The 23,497-nt window shown below is 38.9% G+C and overlaps 1 protein-coding gene across 2 annotated transcripts in view; it reads right to left on the bottom strand.

The window, feature by feature from the left end:
* The window catches only part of Tll1 (tolloid like 1), a 178,868-nt gene that overhangs the window by 138,321 nt on the left and 17,050 nt on the right, over nucleotides 1-23,497 (bottom strand). The window contains exon 2 of one of the 2 annotated variants that reach the window (XM_050138703.1): nucleotides 11,325-11,430. The exons of the other annotated variant lie outside the window; for it this stretch is intronic. Coding sequence (XP_049994660.1) covers nucleotides 11,325-11,346 — 22 coding nt within the window. The 5' untranslated portion in view covers nucleotides 11,347-11,430. The remainder of the gene's footprint in view (nucleotides 1-11,324; nucleotides 11,431-23,497) is intronic. 2 annotated transcript variants of the gene reach the window in all.

Here is a 23,497-nt window from a genome sequence, read left to right on the forward strand (position 1 = left end):
CAAGCCAGAACATGAAGTAGGATCAAAACCCCTTGCCATTGACCTTGGCCTCTCATCAGTCCTCATTGTTCGCCATGATCAGAGAGTCCAGTTTTATCCCATGCTGTTTCAGTCACAGTCCAGCTGGCTTTGGTGAGCTCCCAATAGATCATCCCCACTGTCTCAGTGTGTGGGTGCACCTCCCGTGGTCCTGACATCCTTGCTCATGTTCTCCCTCCATCTGCTTCACATTGGGACCTTGGGAGCTCAGTCCATTGCTCCAGTGTGGGTCTCTGTCTCTATCTCCATCCATCACCAGATGAAGGTTCTCGCTCAGGATAGTGTTTTCTATTTCCATCCATTTGCATGCAAAATTCGAGAAGTCATTGTTTTTCACCACAGCATAATACTCTAATGTGTATATATTCTGGATTCTTAATGAAGAAAAGAACACATCGAACGAAACCAAATCCAGTTTTGAAAAACTAAAATGGCTGGACTATTCTGTAGCAGATGGTAATTCTGAAAGATCTAGTTTTCACATGATAGTTATAGCATTGTGGAAATAAACAAAAGTGAAGAGAGGCTGATTTGGCGGTGATCATAGTATTGCTTTTATAATCTGTGCTACATGGATATAAAAATGACAGATAGGGGAGGGAGGCCTAGCAAGAGGATGGATGCATGAAGCTGCAGGTGGACAGAGTTGGATGTCAAAATTAATATAAACATGGTTAGAAAGGCAGCAGAGAGATACTGATAAAAACCTGAATCCTACCCATTTGTGACATGAATGAAAATGAGGATGATGAGTATGGATTAAAAAGAAGAGAGTTCAAGGGAGAGAGAATAAAAGAAACCATGGGCATTAAAGAAAAAAAAAAACTCTATTAATTAGACAGCTCATGATAACAGCTAAATAAATGATACTATTAAATCATATTTGATGATTGAAACAAAATTCTAACACCGTCTTTGAGGCTTAAGAATATGATACTTGGAAGTAACGGCAAACAGATGTAGGTGGAAGTTCCCATGCTTTACTCAGTGCAGTGAAACATGGTTGACTATAACATGTCGCATATACACAGTGTAAGAGGCAAAGCAAAAACTATGAAATCTGCACAAAGCAACACGGTCAAAATCGCTGGGAGTAAAGCAAGATGAATTGCAAATTTTTGACTGCTGATTTAAATACATAAAACATAAAATTACTCACTGCACAGTGATATTTCAAAAGACTAATTTGGAGTCAGGAGAGATGGCTCAGCAGTTAAGAGAAAGGACCAAAGTATGGTTCCTGGCAGCCACGTTGGGCAGTGCATAACTGCCTGTATAAACCCAGCTCCAGGAGAGCTGAAACCCTTTTCTGTCATTGCCCAAGCACTGAAGGCTGACAAACAAGCACACACATAACAAAATATTTTTGAATGTTAAAAAAGAAAAATAATAATTTGTCACTTTTAAACAATGACAGTGAATAAAGCTGTTGCTTTTACAATTAGGTGAAATGCAATAAAATCACACATCTTGCCTTTCCTGCATGAAATTTTCCTCTGGGGGGAACTAAATAATAGAAGAGCAAAAATAACTCAGTAAAATTATTTGATATAATTAAAACCAATGATAGACTATTATTTTCCAGTCATCATAGAACTAATAATCCTAAGCATTAAGTACAAGTAGCTGTTAACATTTTTAAAATACTAAAACTGGACACTATCTATTTTCTGTCTAGATTGCACAACACCAACCAAGAATTACAAGAGTTTGACTATAGGTCTCTATTCAACAGGTCACTGCAGGACATACAGACGGCATAGGAATCTGCTAAGTGCATCTAGCACCCAGATCAGAAAATCATGAATTATTGCTATGGGACAATGATCTTGTACCCTGTAAAGATTTGTTATTGTATTGGTTTAAAAAAAATGCTAATTGGCCACTAGCCAGGCAGGAAGTGTAGGCAGGGCAACAAGAATAGGAGAATTCTAAGGAGAGGTTCAGTCTGCAGTCATCACCTAGGCATAGAGGATGCAAGATGAGAATACCTCAGTGATAAAAGTTACCAAGCCACGTGGCTAACACAGACAAGAATTATGAGCTAATGTAAGATGTAAGAGTTAATTAATAAAAAGCCTGAGCTAATAGGCCAACTAGTTTATAATTAATGTAGGTCTCTGTGTGTGATTATAAAGAAGCAGATTGGTGATTGGCCGGGAGAAGGATGCTTTAGACTTAGAAATTTTAAGACTGGATTGTTTTAAATGAGCCAAGCTAACCTGTAGTATCTAGGACAAAGAAGTTATAAAAACTGAAACAGTGGGGACATCTGGGAGGTTTGAAGAAACCATTGACCAGGACAGGGAAGCTTTTGAACCACTATAAAAGTCCCATTTTTATTGCTGAGAATTGAACTTAGAGCCCCATGCATTCTAGACAAGCACTCTATCGCCGAGCTATGGCTTATACTTTTGATTTGGGTGGTGATCACACAAGTATTCAGCTGACAACTCATCAAGCTCTTATTTTATTTGATGTCCTACATCTGAGCTTTATCATCTAATTCTAAGGTTTAAAAGAATAAGCATAGATCATGGATACTTAGTACCCCATTAAATTTTTATACTGCTACAGACACAGAAACTGAGAACAGACAAAAAGCATTTACTCATTTAGCACAGCTTCACCAGTGTGTTCCTAAAGTAAAGAAGCATTAAATATTTTTTATTTATTGTAGGACTTCAGTACTAAGTTATTTCTAATGTGATCTATATACTGAACTTAACTTGAAGGGTGTGTGTGTTGGCCTAAGACAGGCCTAAATTCTAATCCCAATTCTACTTCTTTTAGTTTTGAAACTAACCTTTCTGATTTTCAGTTTCTATATCTTAAAAGTAGGAAACACAACTGGATAATGTTGCTTTTATAACAGGAAATATTTTATGTTAAGAGTCTGAGAGTAGGTTAGGCTTCCAAGAGCCATTACTTGCTATTTTTATTACATAAAAAAGTTTTAAATTCTGAGATTTACTTCATCAAAATAAAATCCCAAATACAGTTATCTGGGGGGAGGGCAATCTATATATAGCAAAGGATATATCAAGACTCTTAACATTTTCCACTTTCTGCTTTTGGTTTACACACATTCAATTTATATTCAAACCAATATAAAAATACAATCATCTTCTCAATACAGGAACCCGTTACTTTGACAAGCATGTTGAAGGGTATCAGTCTCCTGAAGGCCACTAACAGAAAATGTCAAAGGGAAAAGAGACAATGGTGACCTGAAGATCCATTCAACAAAATGAACAAGGTACAAAGGTAAGCACAGAGTACTGTAACATGGAGAACACTTAATTACCTCTGACACCTGCTGTCAAAGTGACCTCTTTCTCTCTATCCACTGCTCTCAGGCCACCTGGATGTCCTCCTGATGCCAGATGAATTTGTTGTGTCTCGTTTCTAAGCACCACACTCTGTTCTTTTATACGTCTTTAGAATGGCTACTTGATGTAGAACCTTCTTCCCCTACAGTCTGCTTGCCAGGATGACGTCATCGTAAGACATACATCAGGGGACAGCAGAATAATGTGCAGGAGATATTGGTCTATTTTTTTTAGGAAAATATACTGTTAGAAGGAGTACTCCTCAGAAATCTTCTGCACTTAGAAGGGGGAAATGAATCTACTATAAGAAGACGGTATACATAACTCATAGGAATTTCCAATAATATATAAAGAAAAAAATCAAAGATGCACATTGCAGCATGAAGGATAGATGGAGTAGCAAAATAGTCAAGTGTCCTCACTCCCATACTGTGTGTTCAAAGCATTCATGATTTGGGGCAAGGGAGCTGTTGAGACATACATAGCAAAGATAAAAAGGAAGGGTAAACCAACAAGGTAAACCATCATTCGGAACTGTGGGAGCCAAGAGCCTGTGAAGGGATTCTGCTTTATTGCAGTATTGCTACCTCAAAACGAATAGCACCACAAATCCAGGTCAACAGAAATCCATGCTAGCACTTGTAAGCCAAGTTCTCCCTCAACTCATGAATCAGAAACGGCACTCGGTAACTTGTCTATGACCTACGCAGGAGGGTAAATATTTTTCCAGCTTTGGTTGGACCTGCCAAACTCTGTCATTTTGCCACAGAGTCACAAACTACGTGGAATGGGTGAGTTCAACTCTGTTTCTATTAAAAAAAAATTCCCCTAAATGGAGTCATTTATTCTTTTTCTTTTCAATTTGAAAGTAAAATATAATAGACAATAAAAAAATATAAGTTTTTCCGGAGTCCATAGAGACGTATCTTTAGGAACTCGATGTTAATCTCATGTATCATGAGTAAGATGGTTTATCCATTAATCTTCATTAGTTCTCTGCTGCTGCTGCTCCTCTTCCCAGCACAGGGGACAATGGTGGCCTTGAATGTGCTTTTAATTAATCCTCCCTTTCCTCACACAAAATGGAGATAAGTAGCTGAGCTCCACAGATTTCTGGGAGAATGCACCCAGGTTGTGATTTCGAACATGCACCCCCTCCCCCCCACTGTAGCTCAATCCAGCTTAAAATACTGCTGGCTTTGTTTCATGGCCAAATTAGTAAAGCTGCTCTGATTCAACTCTGGCCAAGCCAGCGCTGCTCTGGATACTTACTAGGCTAACCAAAGTTGTGACAAATGCACAATGAAAAGTTAATGAGGTTGGGAGAAAAATTCAGGTTGCCAAATGTCAAACCACTCAGAATTTAATCACATAAATGGAATAAACTGCCTTCCAAGGGTGAGAGAACGCCTTTCTCTACTTCCGTGGCCTTTACTTCTTACCTTCTTTGCAGACGTTACTTCATACACCCTGAGCAAAGAACAGTGGATAGTCTTGGATGTATTTCTAGAAAGAGCTCAAGAAATGGGGTGTCAGGGAATGTGGCTGTTTGGCTGGGAATAGAGGATAGATTTCCTGAAGCTATCATGACAGGTGTCACATGATTGCTTGTGGTATCTGGAACTATTCAAATGAAACACAGGAAGAGTGGTCCCACATAGATGCCCTTCTCCTGAGGACCAGCAGAAGGACGGAGGGGACTACTCCTTCACAGACAACGTTATATTCATTTTGCTCTGAAGACTGTTTTCCTTCTGTGGGACACACTGAGGGAAGATTCTGATTTTGTCAGCTGCAGGAAAAGTCTGAGTTTAGGGCTGACTGAGGCGACACTGACCACCACACACTCTATTATTCAGGACAAAAGTAGGTTCTACTTGCTGTCACTTTATCACACAGGTCTTGGCAGCATTTCTGCCATTAGGTTCTCTATCTTGGAAAGTATATATAGGATTGTATTATTTTTGGTTCATATGAACTGTGAATTAGTCAGCAACTTTTAATGACTCAAATCCACTACTTCAAGGGGGTTATTAAAAGCCAGTAGTATTTCAAGTTACCTTGATAAGAAAAATACTGGGCATGTTTTTTTATATATTAAATCTGTTATATTTGTGTATGCTACAAAGTAAGTCCCAGTATTAACAATGAAACGGCACTTTAAGCAAAGGTTTAGGAGAGGAAGAAGAAGTGAGAGAGCTGAGGGAATCTGGGATGGTAACTAAACCTGGGGACTCCTGAGGCGTGCACTTAAAGTGACTGGCAAAACTGATGTGTTATGGCTTTAAGATTCTTGGGGAATACTTTGATATTTTAAGGAAATACAAGAAGAGAATCGTTTTGAGCCAAAATCTTACATAGACCAGACTGTCCTCCAAAACGCCATGAAGCTAACAGTGACCTTGAATTGCCTCTACCTCCACAGTGCTGGGTGAGCATTCCACTAACTGAACTATACCCCCAGGCTCTAAAGGAGTATTTTTATTTAGTGACTTTCATGTCTCTAACGTACTAATCATATTCAACATCACTAAGCCTTGCCTGTGTTCTTCATATGTCTATTGCTTTCTCTTCTTTCCCCCTTCAATCTGAAAAGCCCGCTCTGCCTTTTGTCTTCCAAGTCCATCCTTTCTCCAACATTTAAGACACATGCGTGTTCTTCCATAGTACCCAGAACAAGTTAAGATGACAAGCTGACCTCCCTGTGTACCAGAGAACTGCAGTCATGTTTTTACAGAATATGCATCAGGGAACATGGTCTCTTCTAATCTGTCTCCCCTGCGACATCAGAAGCAACAAGAAACCAGAACTACAACCTTGTTATCCTTTCAGTCTGAGCCTGTGGTGTGACCCAGAAGTTACTGGCGTTAGATAGATTCAATGGTATTGCAATTGCGTGGACTAAAAGAAACCTTAGGTCTTTTCTAACTCTGATCATAAGTGGATGAAAGACAGAACGACATGATCATGGAAGGCCACACAAGTGCAACAAAAACCTCACCTCTGTGTTTACTGTACGCCACACCACACCTGAAAACTCACCCTGAACATAGCACATTAAGCACAAAAATTCCACTTGCTCATTTTCATACCAAGATCACAAACTCTTTATGGAAGATTGAACAATAAAAGGAAGGGAAGGAAGGTTGAAATCAAACAATAAAATCTTCTAGATTAAGGTCTCTCAACTCTGAAACAACAGACACTTCAGGTGAAATAATCGTTTGTCGGGAAGAGTTTTCCAGAGGATGGTGAGAAGACTGCATCTTCACCTTCTGCTCCTGAAATGCTAGTAGGAGCAAGTGACCTTCAGTCACTGCGATTAAAAATTTCTTCAAACATTGACCTGTGTTCCCCGAGTGCAAAATTGTTTCTAAGAACTACAGCCCCTGTTGAACCACCACAAGCAAGGCAATCTTCTGCATTACTTCAAACAACCCATCAGTCAATTAGCATGTATAGCACACTGGCTCCCAACCAGTATTCTTTTATTAAATATAGAAGCCAAAGGCTGAAAGACTTAATCCTCTTACGTTTTTATTAATCCTTTTAATTAAAAGCAATGATGTTGTCACTTTGCCTATGGCTATGAAAGCAAGTCAGAGGAGAAAAAAAAACAAAACACCTAAATGTAAAAATTCAGTTTTAGAGAAATAAGCACACTTCACATGTTTTAGACGTGAGGTTAATACTTTCTACTTAGCTTGACTTTGGGCTTGATTAAAGCTCCTTTATAAATATCAAACATAGAAATCATAAATTCAAAGTTAGATTGAGTCTAAGAATTATAAAAATTAATGAAAGTACCAACAAATATCTTTCCTTGACTTTGGCATATAAATTATAAAGCCTGAAAACAGGCATTTGTTTGTTTGTTTCTTTGTTTCAAAGGGGAATTTTTACTCATCTCTTTGCTTTGGAGTTTGTGACTGTCCTCTATCTTTCTCAATCCTGATATATATCAGGATTTATTTTTCAAGACACGGTTTCTCTATGTAGCTTTGGAACCTGTCCTAGAATTAGCTCTTACAGATCGGCCTGGCCTTGAACTCACAGAGATCTACCTGCTTCTGCCTCCCAAGTGCTGGGATTAAAGGTGTGTGCCACCACGGCCCAGTTCTGAAATCTGATATTTCAATAGCTTGTTTTTGCTCTCATTTTTTTTTTATTTTTTAGTTCTGGTATTCACTTCCACTATAATTCATTTTTTCAAAGCATGAATATTCAAGGGCTAACACTACTACTTCCAATTTTTGATACATAAAATAAAATTGATAAAATATTTTTGATTGTGAGCCTAGCCTTAGCTCTTCAGCCCAAAAACTGATAAAATATAAAGTAGCAAAATCTTAGTACATGTCATCATTTGGTACAATAAGACCTTATTATGACATAGTAGGTGGAACCCAAAGCTGCTGAAACCACGCTTTCTGTATTGTCATGTTAATGAGAAGATAAGGCAGCACAGTAAAATTAGCAAGCTGGGTGCTTTTAGATTCTGGCTTCCAGTTTCTAGCTCTTCTGTGATACCCTGGGGCGCAGAGGCCCATGGTTAGTTAAGAACTAATGAGAAGATAAATACTTCTCTACTCCCATATCCACCTTTCCTTTATCCCAACCATCCCATTCCCCCAAGCTCTCCCCATCCTCTTCTTCTCACTTTTCTCTCCCCATCTCCCCTTTCCCCCATCCCACCCCACCCCCCAGTTCCCCAATTTTGCCCAGCAATCTGTCTACTACCAATATCCAGGAAGATAACTATATGTTTTTCTTTGGGTTCACCTTATTTAGTTTCTCTAGGATCACGAATTATATGGTCAATGTCCTTTATTTATGGCTAGAAACCAACTATGAGTGAGTACATCCCTCTCATGTTCATCTTTTTGGGTCTGGGTTACCTCCACACAAGGCAGGGAACCCTGACTGCTCTTCAGGCTGGAGAGGGAGGGGGAGGGGAGGGAGGAGTGGGGAGGGCAGGGGGAGGAAAAAGGGAGGCGGAGAGGAAATTTTTAATTAAAAAAATATACCGTGTATGTTCCAGTGTTCGCACACATTAAAGACCTACAATCCGGCTGTGCATGTAGGCACAGTGGTAGAGCATTTACCTAGTGAATACAGTAACCAGCACTTCTAAATAGACAGTAACTTCTCAAATTGTGGGATAATGCCCACAAATAACTTTCAAGTTAACGACCATTCCTCTTCTGAATAGATATACAAATGTGTCAGTATCAGTCCTTTTGCAGTGATGGAAACTCGGAAGTTCGCCGTGGCTCATGAACATCCTCCTGACTGTTTCTGAGATACCACATGGCCATGTGAGGACTTCTAAGTCTCAGTAAATCATGGTGATAATGGAAAGAAAAAGAGAAGACGATAAAGAAAAGAAAAAGTCCATATGGGAGCACAAACCATGATAAATATTTTCTTAAATAGTAAAGGAGAATTCAAAAGAAAAAAATCCCATATTTTTAGCTTTTGGGGATTTAGAGAATACTGAACAATGTTCACACAAACACCAAACTTTCTACACCTCTCTTTCCACTGTCGTTTTCCAAAAGAGCCAGCCAATTAGAAAGAATGCTGGCAAGTGCGATGATTTAGAAATCATTTTAAATTATATATTCCTCTTGAATTTATGATATTTAAACTGTTAACAGCAAGATAAACATGTTCTTTGCCTCCTGTTACATATTCCCTTTTATCTTTTCCCCAGCCCAGTGTTCTTGGCGTGGTTCTCTTGGAGTACACTCTTTCCTGGAGACCAGAGGGCCACTCAGCCTTTTCTAAATTAGCCTCGGCAAACCGCAGCAGAAATGAAGGGGCTTCTTTGTCTTTTTCATGCAACATCCTTTTGCACCTAAAAAGGACCCTCTGTTGGTGTTTTCTTTTTCAATTTAGATCTCTGTGTATCTTTTTCTCTTGAGCTGTTCGGTTTCCTTTCCTACATTACTTTCTACGCTTCTGTTCTTCTACGAGTCACTCCATGTGAAACATGGCAATGTAGCTTTAAAAAGTTCATTGGAAGTATGGCAAACTCAGCCAAAGATTTCAACCACAGAGCCGCCTCAGCTGAAGTGTGACCGTACACACCTGTCAGCACTACCTGAGGTTTCATTGCTCACTGGGGATCAATGACAGCTCTCCCTTTTATGGTCCAGCAGCTCAGAACTTCACCTTGTCTCACTATGTACTACCAAGGGAAAGATGTCAAATGTTTTGCAAGCAGGCCTGCCAGAAGGAAATATAAGTAACATGATGCTAATAAAGAAAAACTCACAGGGTCAAAACTTGAGATCCAGAAAAAATGTGGGAAATTCTCCCAATGTAGGTAAAGAGTAAAATGTCAAAGGAAGAGAGGAGACAAAGGGAAGGAAGAGGAAGTTAGAGAAGAAACTAGAAGGCGCTTGATTTTGGAATATGCCATAGTAACTCAAGTCGCTTTGCATTCTGGGACATGCCATCATAACTAAAGTTGCTTTGCATACAAATCTGACGGCACTCCATGCTTTCTGTATAGTCCACTCACTCTATGTGAGTTACCTTTTCTGTCTCAATGAGCTTTTAAATAAAATCATGTAAAGAGAATAGCTATGTCTCTAAAATTATTGAATAAAACACACAGATAATTTTATCTTTTTTTTTATAAGCGCTACATCCAAAGAATTAGCAACAACACCAAAAGTCATCAGGTTTTCGAGTTAACAAAAGTTCCTCTACAGATGTTCTCTCATTGCCTCCCACAACAATCCAGCATAATTCACAAGGGAGCATCTTCAAGATAATGCTTAAGAGGTGCAGAGACAGGAACCTGGGGTATACCTGGGCATTTTAGTTTAAGCTGCCTATGATGCCCAGTGCCTTTTACTATAATGGATTACGGGGCAGTTTCATTAATAAAAGCAGACAGGAGTAATGTGCATTTGTTTCACACTAGTATCTCAAATCTCTTTAAAAGTCAGATCCAAGTAACTAGGAGAGATGAAGCCAATGTGCAGAATTCTGTTTTCCCTTCACGCAGTTAACATGTCTGGTATTATACACAACAATTCTGGAGTCGAACTGCATGAGAGAACACGTAACCAAATAGCTTACGAAGAGTTACAGGATTATTTGCAAGGAGATTGAAGTCTTGGAACTTGATGAAAATACAGCTCGATGGTATTCTAATCCTTCCTCTCCTCGCTCTGCTTTTGATGAAAATTATAATTAAATGTAAACATCACAGCTTAATTGGTTTTTCTAAAGGAAACATCTTAATTCTGGTCCCATGTAATTAATCGCAAGCAAATATCATTTCCACTCAACTATTCTTTATTTATTTTGACAGTACTAGAGGCTGAATCCAGGGTCTGTACACATGTCAGTCAAATGCTCTACTACAAAGGGACATTCCCAGCCCTGTTTCCACTTAGAACTGCAGTCTCACCAAGTAGTCCCGGGTGCCATGAACTCACTCTGCAGCCCAAGCAGAGCTTAAAGCTGTAATCCTTCTAACTCCTTCTCTGAACAGTTGGGGTCACCGACCTGGACCATCAGACCAGACTGCTTTAACTCTGGGAAGTCCTGTCATGGTTTGGACTACCTTGGCTAACATTATTGGAGACGCATAAAGTCGCATTGAATGGTGCTTGGCAACAGTCTTTCAGTTGCTGTGAAATTTGAAAGTAATCTAAAAGATAAAATATTTCCCTCTTTTGTCTTTGCAGACCTCAGAAAAGTGAAAACATTCAGAGAAACACATAGGAAACAAAGACAAAGGTGCTGTGCCTTTGAACTCTGCTTGTCAGCAAAGAGACAGCAGAGAGATACATCCAAAACTCAGGCCAATGCTTACACTTCCAGGAACGATGATGACATTAAACACACAGGGCATGGCTACCGCTATGGCTAGCATCGTACAGACCTCAATCACTGAAGGGATTTAGCCCCCCAAATTAGGAAGTCACTTACATTGCCTCTGACCTCCCATCATGAGAAGTGCAGGTGTTCCTCCTTGAGCTTCAAGGGCTCGGGCGGCCCAGGCATTGCCCCAACACTGCTTAGAGCAGTGGTCGGCCTGGAAGTAAACAAGCAGAGGAGTATCCCAGAGTGAGTGTGTTAAACAAGGCCTTCCGGAGGCACTAACTCTGCATCCATGTTTGGCCACATGCCATTTGAGACCACACCATCATCCCACCATAGCCAGAGAGGCTAAGGATGCCTAGAATAAACCACAGTTGCCCAAAGGATGAGTCGTAACTGGGTTGTAAACCCATTCTTCATGCTGCCATCCAATTAGTTCACCCTATGGCCATGTTATTTATCTCTGCATTAAACACGCTACTGGATTCTATAATACGTCGGTAGTCGTTTATGCACCACCGCCTATAAATAACATTGAAAATAAAATCGCATCATGATGTAGGTATTTTGAAAGCTTCCAATTAGAATATATTGGCTTTTGTTTATTCTATTGTGTCTTCAAAAATATAATATATGCTGAGAGCTAAACCAGTATAATGGAAATATGGGGTTCTATTATGAAGCAGAATAGAATAGAATTAATACATACTACTTACAGCTCAGAGAAACCAATTAGGAGTACAGGTGTGCTTCTCCTCAGCTCTAGCTATGACTGTCTGAATCGTCTAGTTCTAGGATGCTAGAGATACACACATTTAATACTTATTCGTCAGTGGTCCAGGAAATGTGAATTCTTACTCATTCTCGGCCAGTCTTAGACTAGTGTGTGTATGTGTGTGTATGTGTGTGTGCTTTGCCTGTGTGCCATGTGTGTGACGGTGCCCAAGGAGGCCAAAATAGAGCATTGGATCCCAAAACCTAGAGGTATATCTGGTTACTGGTTATGAGCCACCATGTGGATCCTGGGAACTGAACTGGTGTCCTCTTCAGGAGCAACAGGTACTCCGAACCTCTGAGTCACCTCTCCAGCCCCAGGGAATGGAAAGCCTTGATACCTCTGAGGCTTATCCGGAAAAACAGGGTTGGATTCCACATTATAAGCTAACCCCAGTAATTTGGGGAAGCCGCACATATTCAAAACACAAACTGGAGGAAACAAAGTAAAACCAAGACTCTAAGTTTAGAGGTTTAACCCTATGACTTCACAAAAGTCTATGATCATGCTGTTTCCTCCTTAAATTACTCCACCGGGTATGTGGTTCTTGAACATGGTGGACTCATCCACTGTTCAGGGCTTAATTTCCTCCAACAATTTTGTTCAGCAAGAATTAAATTCTACCTGCTTGAAAAGCCCTAACAAGCTAGACTCAAAAAGACTACCTTTCCCATTGTTCTAGCCAAAGCCGCATCCTATTCATCTGAAACTTCACTCCAACTTCAGCCATGCAGCTGCTTAAATGTCGCTGCTGGAACTTCCTACCTTCCAGGACTCTTACCTAAAAGGCACGACCATTGGTCTCTTCTCCATCTCCCTCTTTTAGAAGGGAGATGCTTTGGAGATGCTTCAATGCCCTATTGATTTTCTATAAAACCTGAATAAAATTGTCCCTGAGCAGCAAAGTACAGTAGTAAAGGAGAGATCATTTTAGGCAGTCCTCTGCCAAGCCATGCTAATCAGACCTCAAAACAACCACTGGTTAATCTCTCTCTCCTTGCAAAAAGCACAGTGTAAGAGTTTGGACTATGATTTTGGATCTTTTTTAGAAGCATTTTCTGCATTTCTCTACTATGAAATCAACAGATTAACAGAGACAAGCCAATGCATTTATGTATGCGCAACTAGAAAACAAGGAGAAGTCACCCTTTAAATTCCACAGAGCATCTGAAATCACAATCGGTTCTAGTGCACAGAAATTTAGGAAGGAAACACACAAAAAAAAAAAAAACAAACAAATTAAAAAAAAAAAGTTTTAATGTTACCAGAGGGAAAAGTAAGCAAAAAAAAAAAAAAATAGTGATGGAAATATCCTCACGAAAAGAGAAGTGCCAATAATCGTGTGGCCTTCTGTTTTTCTTTAATAATATTCTCATTTTTTGTTTTGACAGTAGGTCTACTATTTAGCCTTGTCTGGCCTGGTGCTTGCTGTATAGACAAGGCTGGCCTTGAGCTTATCAAAACCTGCCTGCTTCAGTGCCAAAGGGGCTGGAATTAAAGGCCCGTGCCACCATGTGCAGTCTAGCCTCAGATGCTTTGACATTTGTGTGATGACAGCTTGGACGAAGGCTCAGATATGAATGTGACTGCAAGCAGCAGAACTATTGATTTTGAAGCTAAAATGTGGGTACCACTCCTCGATCTGCAGACGACTTTAACTGTACTCCACCTGAACCTCCCTTTACCTATCAAAAAAAAAAAACCCACTGAAACCTATATTGAGTTTTCTTCAACTTATTGTAAAATAGAAGCTATTGTGCACAGTCATATGTAACATGCCACATACAAATAAGTAAAATAAAGTAAATTATAAAACTGAGAACCACACAACCACACAGAGGCTGCTGTGCTCAGATTGTGGCACGTTTGGGTGAAGAGGGGTCTGATCTATTGTGAATCCCTTTCTATACCTAGAGAGATCTGATCTATTATGAATCCTCTCCTGTACTTGCAGGGGTCCGATCTATTGTAAATACCCCTCTGTACTGGAGAAGTCTGATCTACTGTGACTCCCTCTTTGTACTTGGAAGAGTCCAATCTATTGGGAATCCTCCTCTGTACTTGGAGGGGTCCGATCTATTGTGAATCGCGCTCAGTACTTGGAAGAGTCCAATCTATTGTGAATTCCCCTCTGTACTTACTTAGTTATTTTAGTCACATTATTGATCACCAATATTACCGAAAACAGAGATTGTACAACAGGAATGTCCCAAGCTAAAGCCGAATAATCTAGGAGTAGCAGACTTGGATACTCAGTTCTGGCACAGTTTAAACCAAGCGTCTACTCACTGCTCAGGCTTGTGGAGAGGCAATTCTAAGAGAGTTGCTGCACAACTTGTCAGAAGAAACATTGATGTCCTTTGTTCTGGGTTGCCTTCTCATGGAGTTGTTCATAGAGAACAGGCCAGCCAGAGATGCCAAAGGACAGATTCACAGGGGGCCAGTTCTCTCTCTCTCTCTCTCTCTCTCTCTCTCTCTCTCTCTCTCTCTCTCTCTCTCTCTCTCTTCCTCTCTGGATTTCTCTTGTCTCTGTCTGTCCCTCTGTTTCTCTCTGGCGCAAATCTTAGCTGTGTTTGCGTACAACCTGTTTTAAGAATTTCCCAAACTCAGTGCCCTTCATGGCCATACAAACTCAGTGCCCTCATCAGCATAGAAAGTTCTCTTCATTCTTGGGATCTTCCCAGCCAACTCTGTGCCACCCCCAAGGATTCACAGGGCAAGAGCAATTCCCACAGACTTGAAGTTCATGGCCTTATGCCCTTGGCGGTGCCAGGCCTAATAAAGGTTTTGGTGTCTAAAAATATGAATAGCATTTCTGCCAGAACCTGTTGAATGGTAGCAGCTTGCTAGCCTACGGGTGTAGTCTCATACCTCCCACAGCTCTGCACAGACACTGTCATTATCCACACTTGGTGTCCTGCTGCAAAGGCAGCATCACTGGGTTTCTCTCGCGTAACCCTCAACTGGCCTGATCATTATGTCTTCATGTATCTTTCCTGAAATCAGAGCACTCTATGGGTCTGGATGACAGCACCAAGGACATCCACAGATGTTCCTTGGTCCTTTTCGTTCACATGTGTGCTATTTTATTAAGCTGTAGTCCTATTTTGCAGGTAGACACATATATTCTCCCTTTCCCAAGTATATATTTAATGTAAAACTATTTCAGAGAACATATTCTCTTGGTTGTATATTATCTAAAAACACAGTAAAGCTATTTATGAAATATATTTATATAGGTATGTTATATACAAAACAAAAATACCAAACATGAGTAACCTCAAAGCTTTTCCAAGTTTGTACAAGTTAAGTGTTGTGAGTAGAACCTTTGGTTTGCTGAAAAAGCAAGGAAAAAAGCAACTCTATACAACATTGCACACTTACCAACTGATTACAGACACCATCATCTAATGGAGGTTGTGACTGCACATGGCAATTAGACATGTTTAAAGTCTGCATGTAATCTCTTACTCCTACAATAAACTACTAAATATGGTGGAGAATTGTGGAGATTTAACATGTTGACTGTCTTGCCATTTGGTAATTTACCCATTGATGCTATAAGTTAGGGATAAACTAAAATATAAATCCTGTATATAATAGTTCAGTTTAACTAGCTACCAGAAGGCAGCTGTCATTTTTCCTGACAGCAAATTAAGGGTGAGATGCAGGGCAGACAGGCTCAGTAAAATGGGAGAGAGCCTGGGAACACAATATTAAAATATTTTCAACTAGACCTTCATGCCTAAGCAAGATCTGCTTTGACCTGTGTGTTTCTTAGGTGAGAAAATTATATATCATTTTATATGCTTTTAAGAGTTCTCTGTAATTAAGCCAGTAGTTCTAAGGTAATCTACATGGGCTGTCTCAAAGAAGAAAATAGCATTAAGAGGTATACAAGTAAATTCAGCTTTCAAAAGGCCCTCTCCTACTGCCAACATAGGTAGGAACATGGAGACACTCACTGTTTCTCTAGCATCTAAATCATGCTTAGCATACGTAGACATTTACTAAATATTCACTGGGTCAGTTAACATAATTAGCTTTAATTTCATGGAAGATTTTCATCACAGCAAACACTGAACACTGTTTTTTAAACTGACTTGGATTTGTTATTCAAATAAGATACATATCTATTGGGAAATTTGGCTAAAATCTCTTAGTTCAGAAACAGTTTGGAACGGACATGTCATTGTTTCACACTGTGTGTGGTATAATGATGATTTGAATAGAAATTTCGCTTGAGGACTACGAAGTAATTAAAGAAGTTCATTGATTAGAGAAGGAAAAATCAGGAACTCAGCCCAAAAGATTTTTATTTATTATATGGTAAGATGAGGACCACTTGGGGACATACAATTCCAAACCTAATTAACTATGATGTCCTTACACAACTATAAGTATAAACAGAAACATTCTCTGGTATTTACACTGTATTCTTGTTATAATTCATTCTCAATACTAAAGTTTCTAAACAAGGTGCCATAATGAACTATTACACAATAATATAATAATATTTTGCTTAGCTCTTCCTTCTCAACCTCCCAGACCATTGAACCAAGATCTATATAGGAGTTTATATCAGATAAAGCAAAGATTCCTGAATTAGTTAGGCACAAAAGCTTTCCTTTCTACAGTGATTTCCAGGTCCAATCCAGATAGGAAATCCTGCACTCTGTTCTATACATCAGAGCCTACCACTCTAAGAAGCTCCTCCAGGCAGATTTAAGACCATATTCATGGGTTACAGAGACAGGGTGGCTAACAAGAGAAGGAAGAAAGGTCAATCAAGTTTTGGAATGAGAAGTGTAAAGCAAGAAAGGATTGGGCCAAAACTAGCAGGCCTCCCAGAGTGATAATTAGAAGAGAAACTGAAGTCAGAGTTTCTAGTCCAGCAATCTGAATAAGATGATACACTAGGACCAGGAAAATCCTCAGGAAACTTGATATTTGCACTCATAAATTGTTAAGCCAAGGAAAAGGTGCCTCTACCAGAAAGACCATTGTTTTGTTTTCTGTCTATGGAAAAAAATGTACTGTTTAAGGACTACCTTGACTTAAATGTCTCCGTAGAAAAAAGAAATACTCTCAAACAGCTCCATGTATTACAGTACATTTGAGCCTCAGAGCACTAAAGTTAAAGTAATACATTTACACAGAAGAATACAAGGTTGGGTTTTCTTATGTCAAGCAGGGATGGGGCACCAAGTTGAACTATTACCTCGAAAAGAAAGTCATGATGATCCAGAAAAGAGGAAACTTGACAGGACAAACGGTTTCTCTCACTATGAACAACCTAAAGTCTATCACCAAATGCCTTGTGTCAGAGAAGGTGTATACAGTATCAAAACACAAAGAGCATATGTATTCAGCAATTAAGATTGGAGGTGGGGTCTAGACAGAGCTCAGTGGTTAAGAGTACATTATGCCCATGCTGCTGAGACTAGCTTAATCCCTGCACCCATATTGTACAGCTCAAAATTGCCCGTAACTCCCGTTCCAGGGGGAATCTGACACTTCTAGCCACGTGGGCACTGAATTCCTGTGCATATACAGGCATACACATAATTGAAAATAGTAAAATAAATCTTTAAGTATTTCGTGTTTCATCAGATAGCAGCTATATAGTCATGGGGATGCTACTTACACCTGACAAGTCCCAAGTCTTCATAGGTAAAACTGAACAATGGGTGGTAAATAGCAAGAACTATTTCAAGTAACTGATTATTTCAAATAATATAAAATATCTTATACCCGAGCTGTATTACAATATAGCAGTAGGTTTACCCGATTTCCTTGGACACATTAATATAAACATTTGCTTTTATATAGGAGATACAAAAAGGTCCCACATTCTGGAATGTGTGGCTCCATTTAACATCACCAAATGTAAACACTATTTTCTTTTAGGGACTCTGGACAGTCTGCCAAATGCTATAAAAGAAGAAACTCAGATTTAGAGACCAAACAGACAGGAGCTGTATCTTTCTACTTGTGTCCAGAAAGTTCTTAAGTGAATTTTGACTTTAAGTGGTTCCCATTTTCAATTTTGTTATGAAATTAAAGGAAGCAATCCATCCTGACCATAAACAACCCAAGGACGCTGGAAGGCGGTCTGGTCTTCCTCTTGCTCTTAGCCTAACCTGGGACCTAGAATAACGCCTGCATGTGTGTGCTGCCTCAGGCTTTTTAATGAGCATGCAAATCCTTTCCTTGTGAAAGCCATGTGCTTACCAATGCTAACCTTGAGAAACTCCTTTCAAGCTCTGAGAAACCTAAGTAGACAGGACTGTGCCCCATCCTGTCTCTCAGCTAGCATTTACATCCTCTGATAGTTTCTATACTTACAGACCATACCAGCACCGTGTGCTACATGCTCCTCTCTAGTTTCCCATGGCATCAGTTGCTTCTCTACTTTATTCTCACCCTTGATTATTTTCACTCTAGAAATTTATTGAGACCTTTAGCAACATGGACCAGCGCATGTGGTATTGGGATAAAGACTGTGCTGTTGTAAAATCACAAAGAAATTTTCCACTTCCTTTTGTCTCAGCTTCTTCAAGAAGAAGCAGGAGAAGGAGATGGTGGTAGTGGAGGTGGCTTTCTTTGTTATTATAAAAACCAAATGAACACTCTTCCACACAACAACTAAAAGTGTTTATCACTGTGGTACAAAGAAAAAAATGGGTGTTGCTTACATGTATCAATGTTTGTTATAGCATGAGGCTCAGGGAATGGGCTCAGGAAAAGGTTGTCTATATTTCATCATAGCTCTCCAGCTTTTCTCACTCTAACTGGATCCATTTCAGCTTATTTTTCAACAATTGTAATAATATCAGGTTCTGTATTAATTCCTTCTTATCTTTAATATCCAAAGCTTTGCCATATTTTAGGACAAAGACCCTGAACCACTTCTCTTCTTTACTGACAACCATCCTTCCACTGAAGAAACCCAAGGTCACCACTGTGAGTACCTACATTCCAAGTGCAGATCTCAAGCCCAGATTCCCCTATGAACTTTAGATTCAAAGGCTCAATTTTCTACCTAACATCAGCATTACCATTTATGATGCCCCCTTTTAAAATCCTACGCTAGGACTCATTAATATGTTCAGGTGTTTCTACCTACAAACCATGTATGCAGGATATGAGGAGTTCCTCTAGCTCTGTTATTGATGTCCTAATCTGCACTATGCTGACGTGTGTTCTACACACAGAGTCTTAGTTTATCTCTGCTTGTTCTTGCCCCTGCCCCACCTCACATATATTCATTGACACATATAAGGCTTCAGAATCTAGCCTCTCCTCAGTCATATCTAATTTCCACCTTTCTTTACCTGGTATCATTGCACTTGACATTAACTAGTGTGTCTTCTCTCTCCTTTAATAGATGCTACAATATGAAAAGTAGGTGGTTCAAAATTGGAAACTTCACATATCAACGCCATTTAGTTTCTTTAAAATTAAGATTATTTTTAAGCAAAAATAATGTTTATCATAAAAGGTTGAAATTTGTTCTTGATACATAAACGTCCTTTGGTAAATATAAATTACTAGAGAAATACTTAGTATTCATTATGGTCCATTCATTTTTAACTACTCAAAGCCAGCGCATGTCTATTTATGATGCATTTACAAAGAACACAACACACACACATGCACACACACACACATGCACAACCACATGCACACATACACACACATTTATACATATATACATTCAAAACTGAAATTATCTCAAAGCACAATCATGTCATCAGAATTTTTGAGTTTTTTTCATATGTTTTAGCTGCAAGCAATTGCTAAAATTGATGTATTCTGGTTTCTGAAGAAAACACAGAACAACTCTAAGTCAAACTCACAACTATGAAACTGAAGTTTTGGAAGTGATGCCGGTTTTTTGATGAACCATTCCATAAACACGACGACATCAGGGAAAAGGGGAATTAGAGAAGCTCACAAAACTGAATCTCAATCACTCCCTGTGACTTTTTACTCTAACATGGATCTGAGTGGGAATTACAAATATCTGTGTACATAATAACTTATGTACCTGCATAAAAATAAACACACACACATGAGTGTGTGGAACAAGCATGCATATATCAAAACCTATTTAAAAAAATCTTTTTAGTTCTTAACAGTTCACGTGCACATCTCACTTTTACAATTATAATCTAATTATTTATTCAAATGAATAATCACATGCTAAAAATTTTCATCATAAAATAGTTAACATTTTCACACAGTCTTTACTGTTATTCTCTTAAGGATTTTAAGTTGATGGTGGCATAATGGCACGTGCCTTTAATCCCAGCTGTAGAAAGGCAGAGGCAGGCTGATCTCTGTGAACTTGAGTCCAGCCTGGACTACAAGACAAGTTCTAAGACAGCTAGAGATGTTACACAGAGAAACCCTGGCTTGGAAAAAAATAAGTTGTCGAAAGATTTTGCAATGATTTATACTCAGTTCTCCAAGTAAAACAATACAGTTCCATGATTTCTTTTTTTTTTTAAGTTACAAAACGTGTAGACCACTCTAATTCCTCTTTCTATTTCTATTTCTTTATCCATCATTAAATAACATAAAATATTCCTAAGTATAAACTACTCAGTCTGTATAATGTGATTTGTATATGCTTTTATGCAAAAATAGATGGGAAAAGTCTACAAGGCCTCATCCCTACACACACACACAAAAAAAAAAAAAACAACAAAAACAAAAACAAAAACAAAAAAAAAAACCACAGGCAATCAAAGAATTCTGAAAGTGAGAGGAACAGTCTTGCCCAAGGAAGAGCCCACCAATTAGTTGTCCAATTCAAAATAACTAACTTCTAAAATACCTTACCTATGCTCTTTCCTAGAAATGCAAGATAATTCAGTCAACTATTTCCCTCATGTTGAACAGTGCCAATGCTTCCAGGTTTGTCTTTTGAAACAAGGCTTCAATACTGATTGGCCATCAGAAGAATGAACATACATTCTAATAATTCAGGTTTTGTTCTCAAAAGCCACAGAGCAGTCTGGATTCTTTAGCTAGGATTTCTATTTTTTTAATTTGTCTAAATTTAGCTTATGGAATAGTAAGTTTCCACGTGTCTTCTTCTTACATATTTAGTTGTGTTTAACTTCTTCCTCCCTCCCTCATTTAAACTTCAGTGCCCTAGTACTCCCTCAGTGTATAATCATTTCACTTGAATTCTATTGTTGCTATTGTGTGTTAGTGGTTCTTTCATATTTCCTAGGTATGAAAATTCCTAGAGGAGAAAATTACAAGAGAAAAAAGTTTAATGAACGCCAGACCAATGTCCACATGAAGATTGGCCCCATGTTCCACACAGGCAAAAAAAAAAAAAAAAAAAAGGAGGAGGAGATGCAAGAAGTTGAGGACAAGGGCATCGTTGGGGCACACTGAGCAAAGCAAGCTAGTTTCCTTCAGGGTTCCTTTCCCAACATCTCGCTTTCTATGGACATTGATAGATTTGATCTTTCATGTTCAGGACCCATGCTCACCCAGTAAAGAACATTTGTGCTTCCAAAGAAAAGAGAGAGAACAGTCTCAATTCAAAGAAACCACAATGGCATAATTCACGGGGAGCTATAATTAATGCCTAAAGAGCCGAGTGTGGGTCAGTGGGTAACCCTCCTAATCAACCCCTATTCATGTACACAAGTCACCACTACTAACTCCACCTATTTGCATAATTGGCTTCAAATAGGTTGACTATGATAATTGGCATTATATTAAGACGTCAGAATAGCATTAATCTATGAGGAGTTGAGGACTATAATCCCTCAACCAAACCTTCGCATCTACATTTCCACAAATTAAAAGAATGAAATTTTGTTTGAGGCAATGTAAGTGAAAGACAATGTTGAAAACTGTGACCGAATATACCACTTAGTTAAGGCTGAAGTGGCATTACCACCAAGCATGGAGGCACATGTAATCCCAGCACTTTGGAGGGGCTAAGGCGAAATATCACAAGTCCCAAAAGTGAGCCTACATTATAGAATATGATTCTGTCAAAGAGTAAAGTTAAAGTAGTAGTTATCAACAGATCAGACTTGTATCTGTTGAGACATCTCAGCAGTTGAACAACTTGCTGCTCAAGAGAGGTCAGAAGTTTGCATCTCTAGAACCCATGTGAGGGTCTAAGAGCCATAGCAGCCCTCCTATAATTGAAGCTTCAGCAGGCAGAGACAGAAGATCCGTGGAACAAGCTGGCTAACTATTATCTAAGTCAACAATCTCTGAGTTTGATTGAGAGGCCATACCTCAAAGAATAAGGGCAATAAAGGATGATTCCTGACGTAATGCCCAGCCTTCAGCCTTGACACACACATACACCCTCATGTATACACACATATTGACCTTCCCAAACAATTAACAATGTAAGATACACTAGTTTTTAAACTCTCAGATTGATCAATCTATGAGTTTTAAAAACAAATAGGTGAGATATTATACATATTTACTATATAGCCACATATAATCCAACCATAGTTATAAGATATGGCTGCTAGGAGAATTGGAAACAAAAGAATAAAGTCAGATCTTAAACCAAAGATCTTGGTACTGCATGGTTCACACAGTTATTGAGTTCTATTGTCCTCTGAGACTCAAAGGGGAAAGAAAACAGAGAATAAGGCACATTACAGCTGGAAAGGCTGAGAGAATGAACTCTAACAAATTAGGAACTAAAGTGTATAATGAAGAATGAAAGTTAAATTCACACCATCACCTGGTACCTGTACAAAGTGTGATTTTTCTGGAAGCTTTAAACTAAGCATAGGGAGTGAAAGCAAATGTCACTTGAGATCACAAGCAAAACCTGCTCCAAACTAATGGATGTATACAGAAATGATGATGCCACAGTAGCTTGGGATATAGCTTTATTGTAAAGTGGTTCTCGATATTAGTGTTCTCAAATCCAAGAGAAGCAACCAAAAGCTTCCAAATGCAGTAAAAATAACAGATATAAAATTCAAATTCTCTCAGCATCTGAATGCATTAAAATTAAAGAGAGATGAGAAAGAGAGAGAGGAAGAGGAGGAAAAAGAGAGGATACTCGGACGTGATTCATCCCAGGACTGTAGAATACTGATAAACTGTAATTAATAAGCAAAATTACGTGAAGTTTAAAAATCCAAATTTAAAACTTGCAGTATTCTTTAATCTGATAGATAGTATCTGTAGGTTAAAAGACACAATATGTGATATCTGATAAATAATTGATAGCTGCTCTTTAAAATTGAGAACAGGGCGAGCAAGAATCACTTTCATACAATTCTAGGAAAGAACCAGCCCAGCAAGAAAAGTTAATACACTCAAAGACTGGGAAATATAAATGAAGAAGTAAGACTACATGCTTATCTACAACCTGGTTTCATATGTGGGAGGTATAGGGAAAATCATCAAATTAATGAGAGGAGCTGAGTACATACCTCGAACTCTAGTACTTGGGGAGTGGAAGCAGTAGAATCTAAATTCAAAACCTTCC

The sequence above is a fragment of the Alexandromys fortis genome, unplaced genomic scaffold (assembly GCF_014885135.2).
Source record: "Alexandromys fortis isolate MF-2015 unplaced genomic scaffold, M_Fortis_MF-2015_v1.1 scaffold_11, whole genome shotgun sequence".
Lineage (NCBI taxonomy): Eukaryota > Metazoa > Chordata > Mammalia > Rodentia > Cricetidae > Alexandromys > Alexandromys fortis.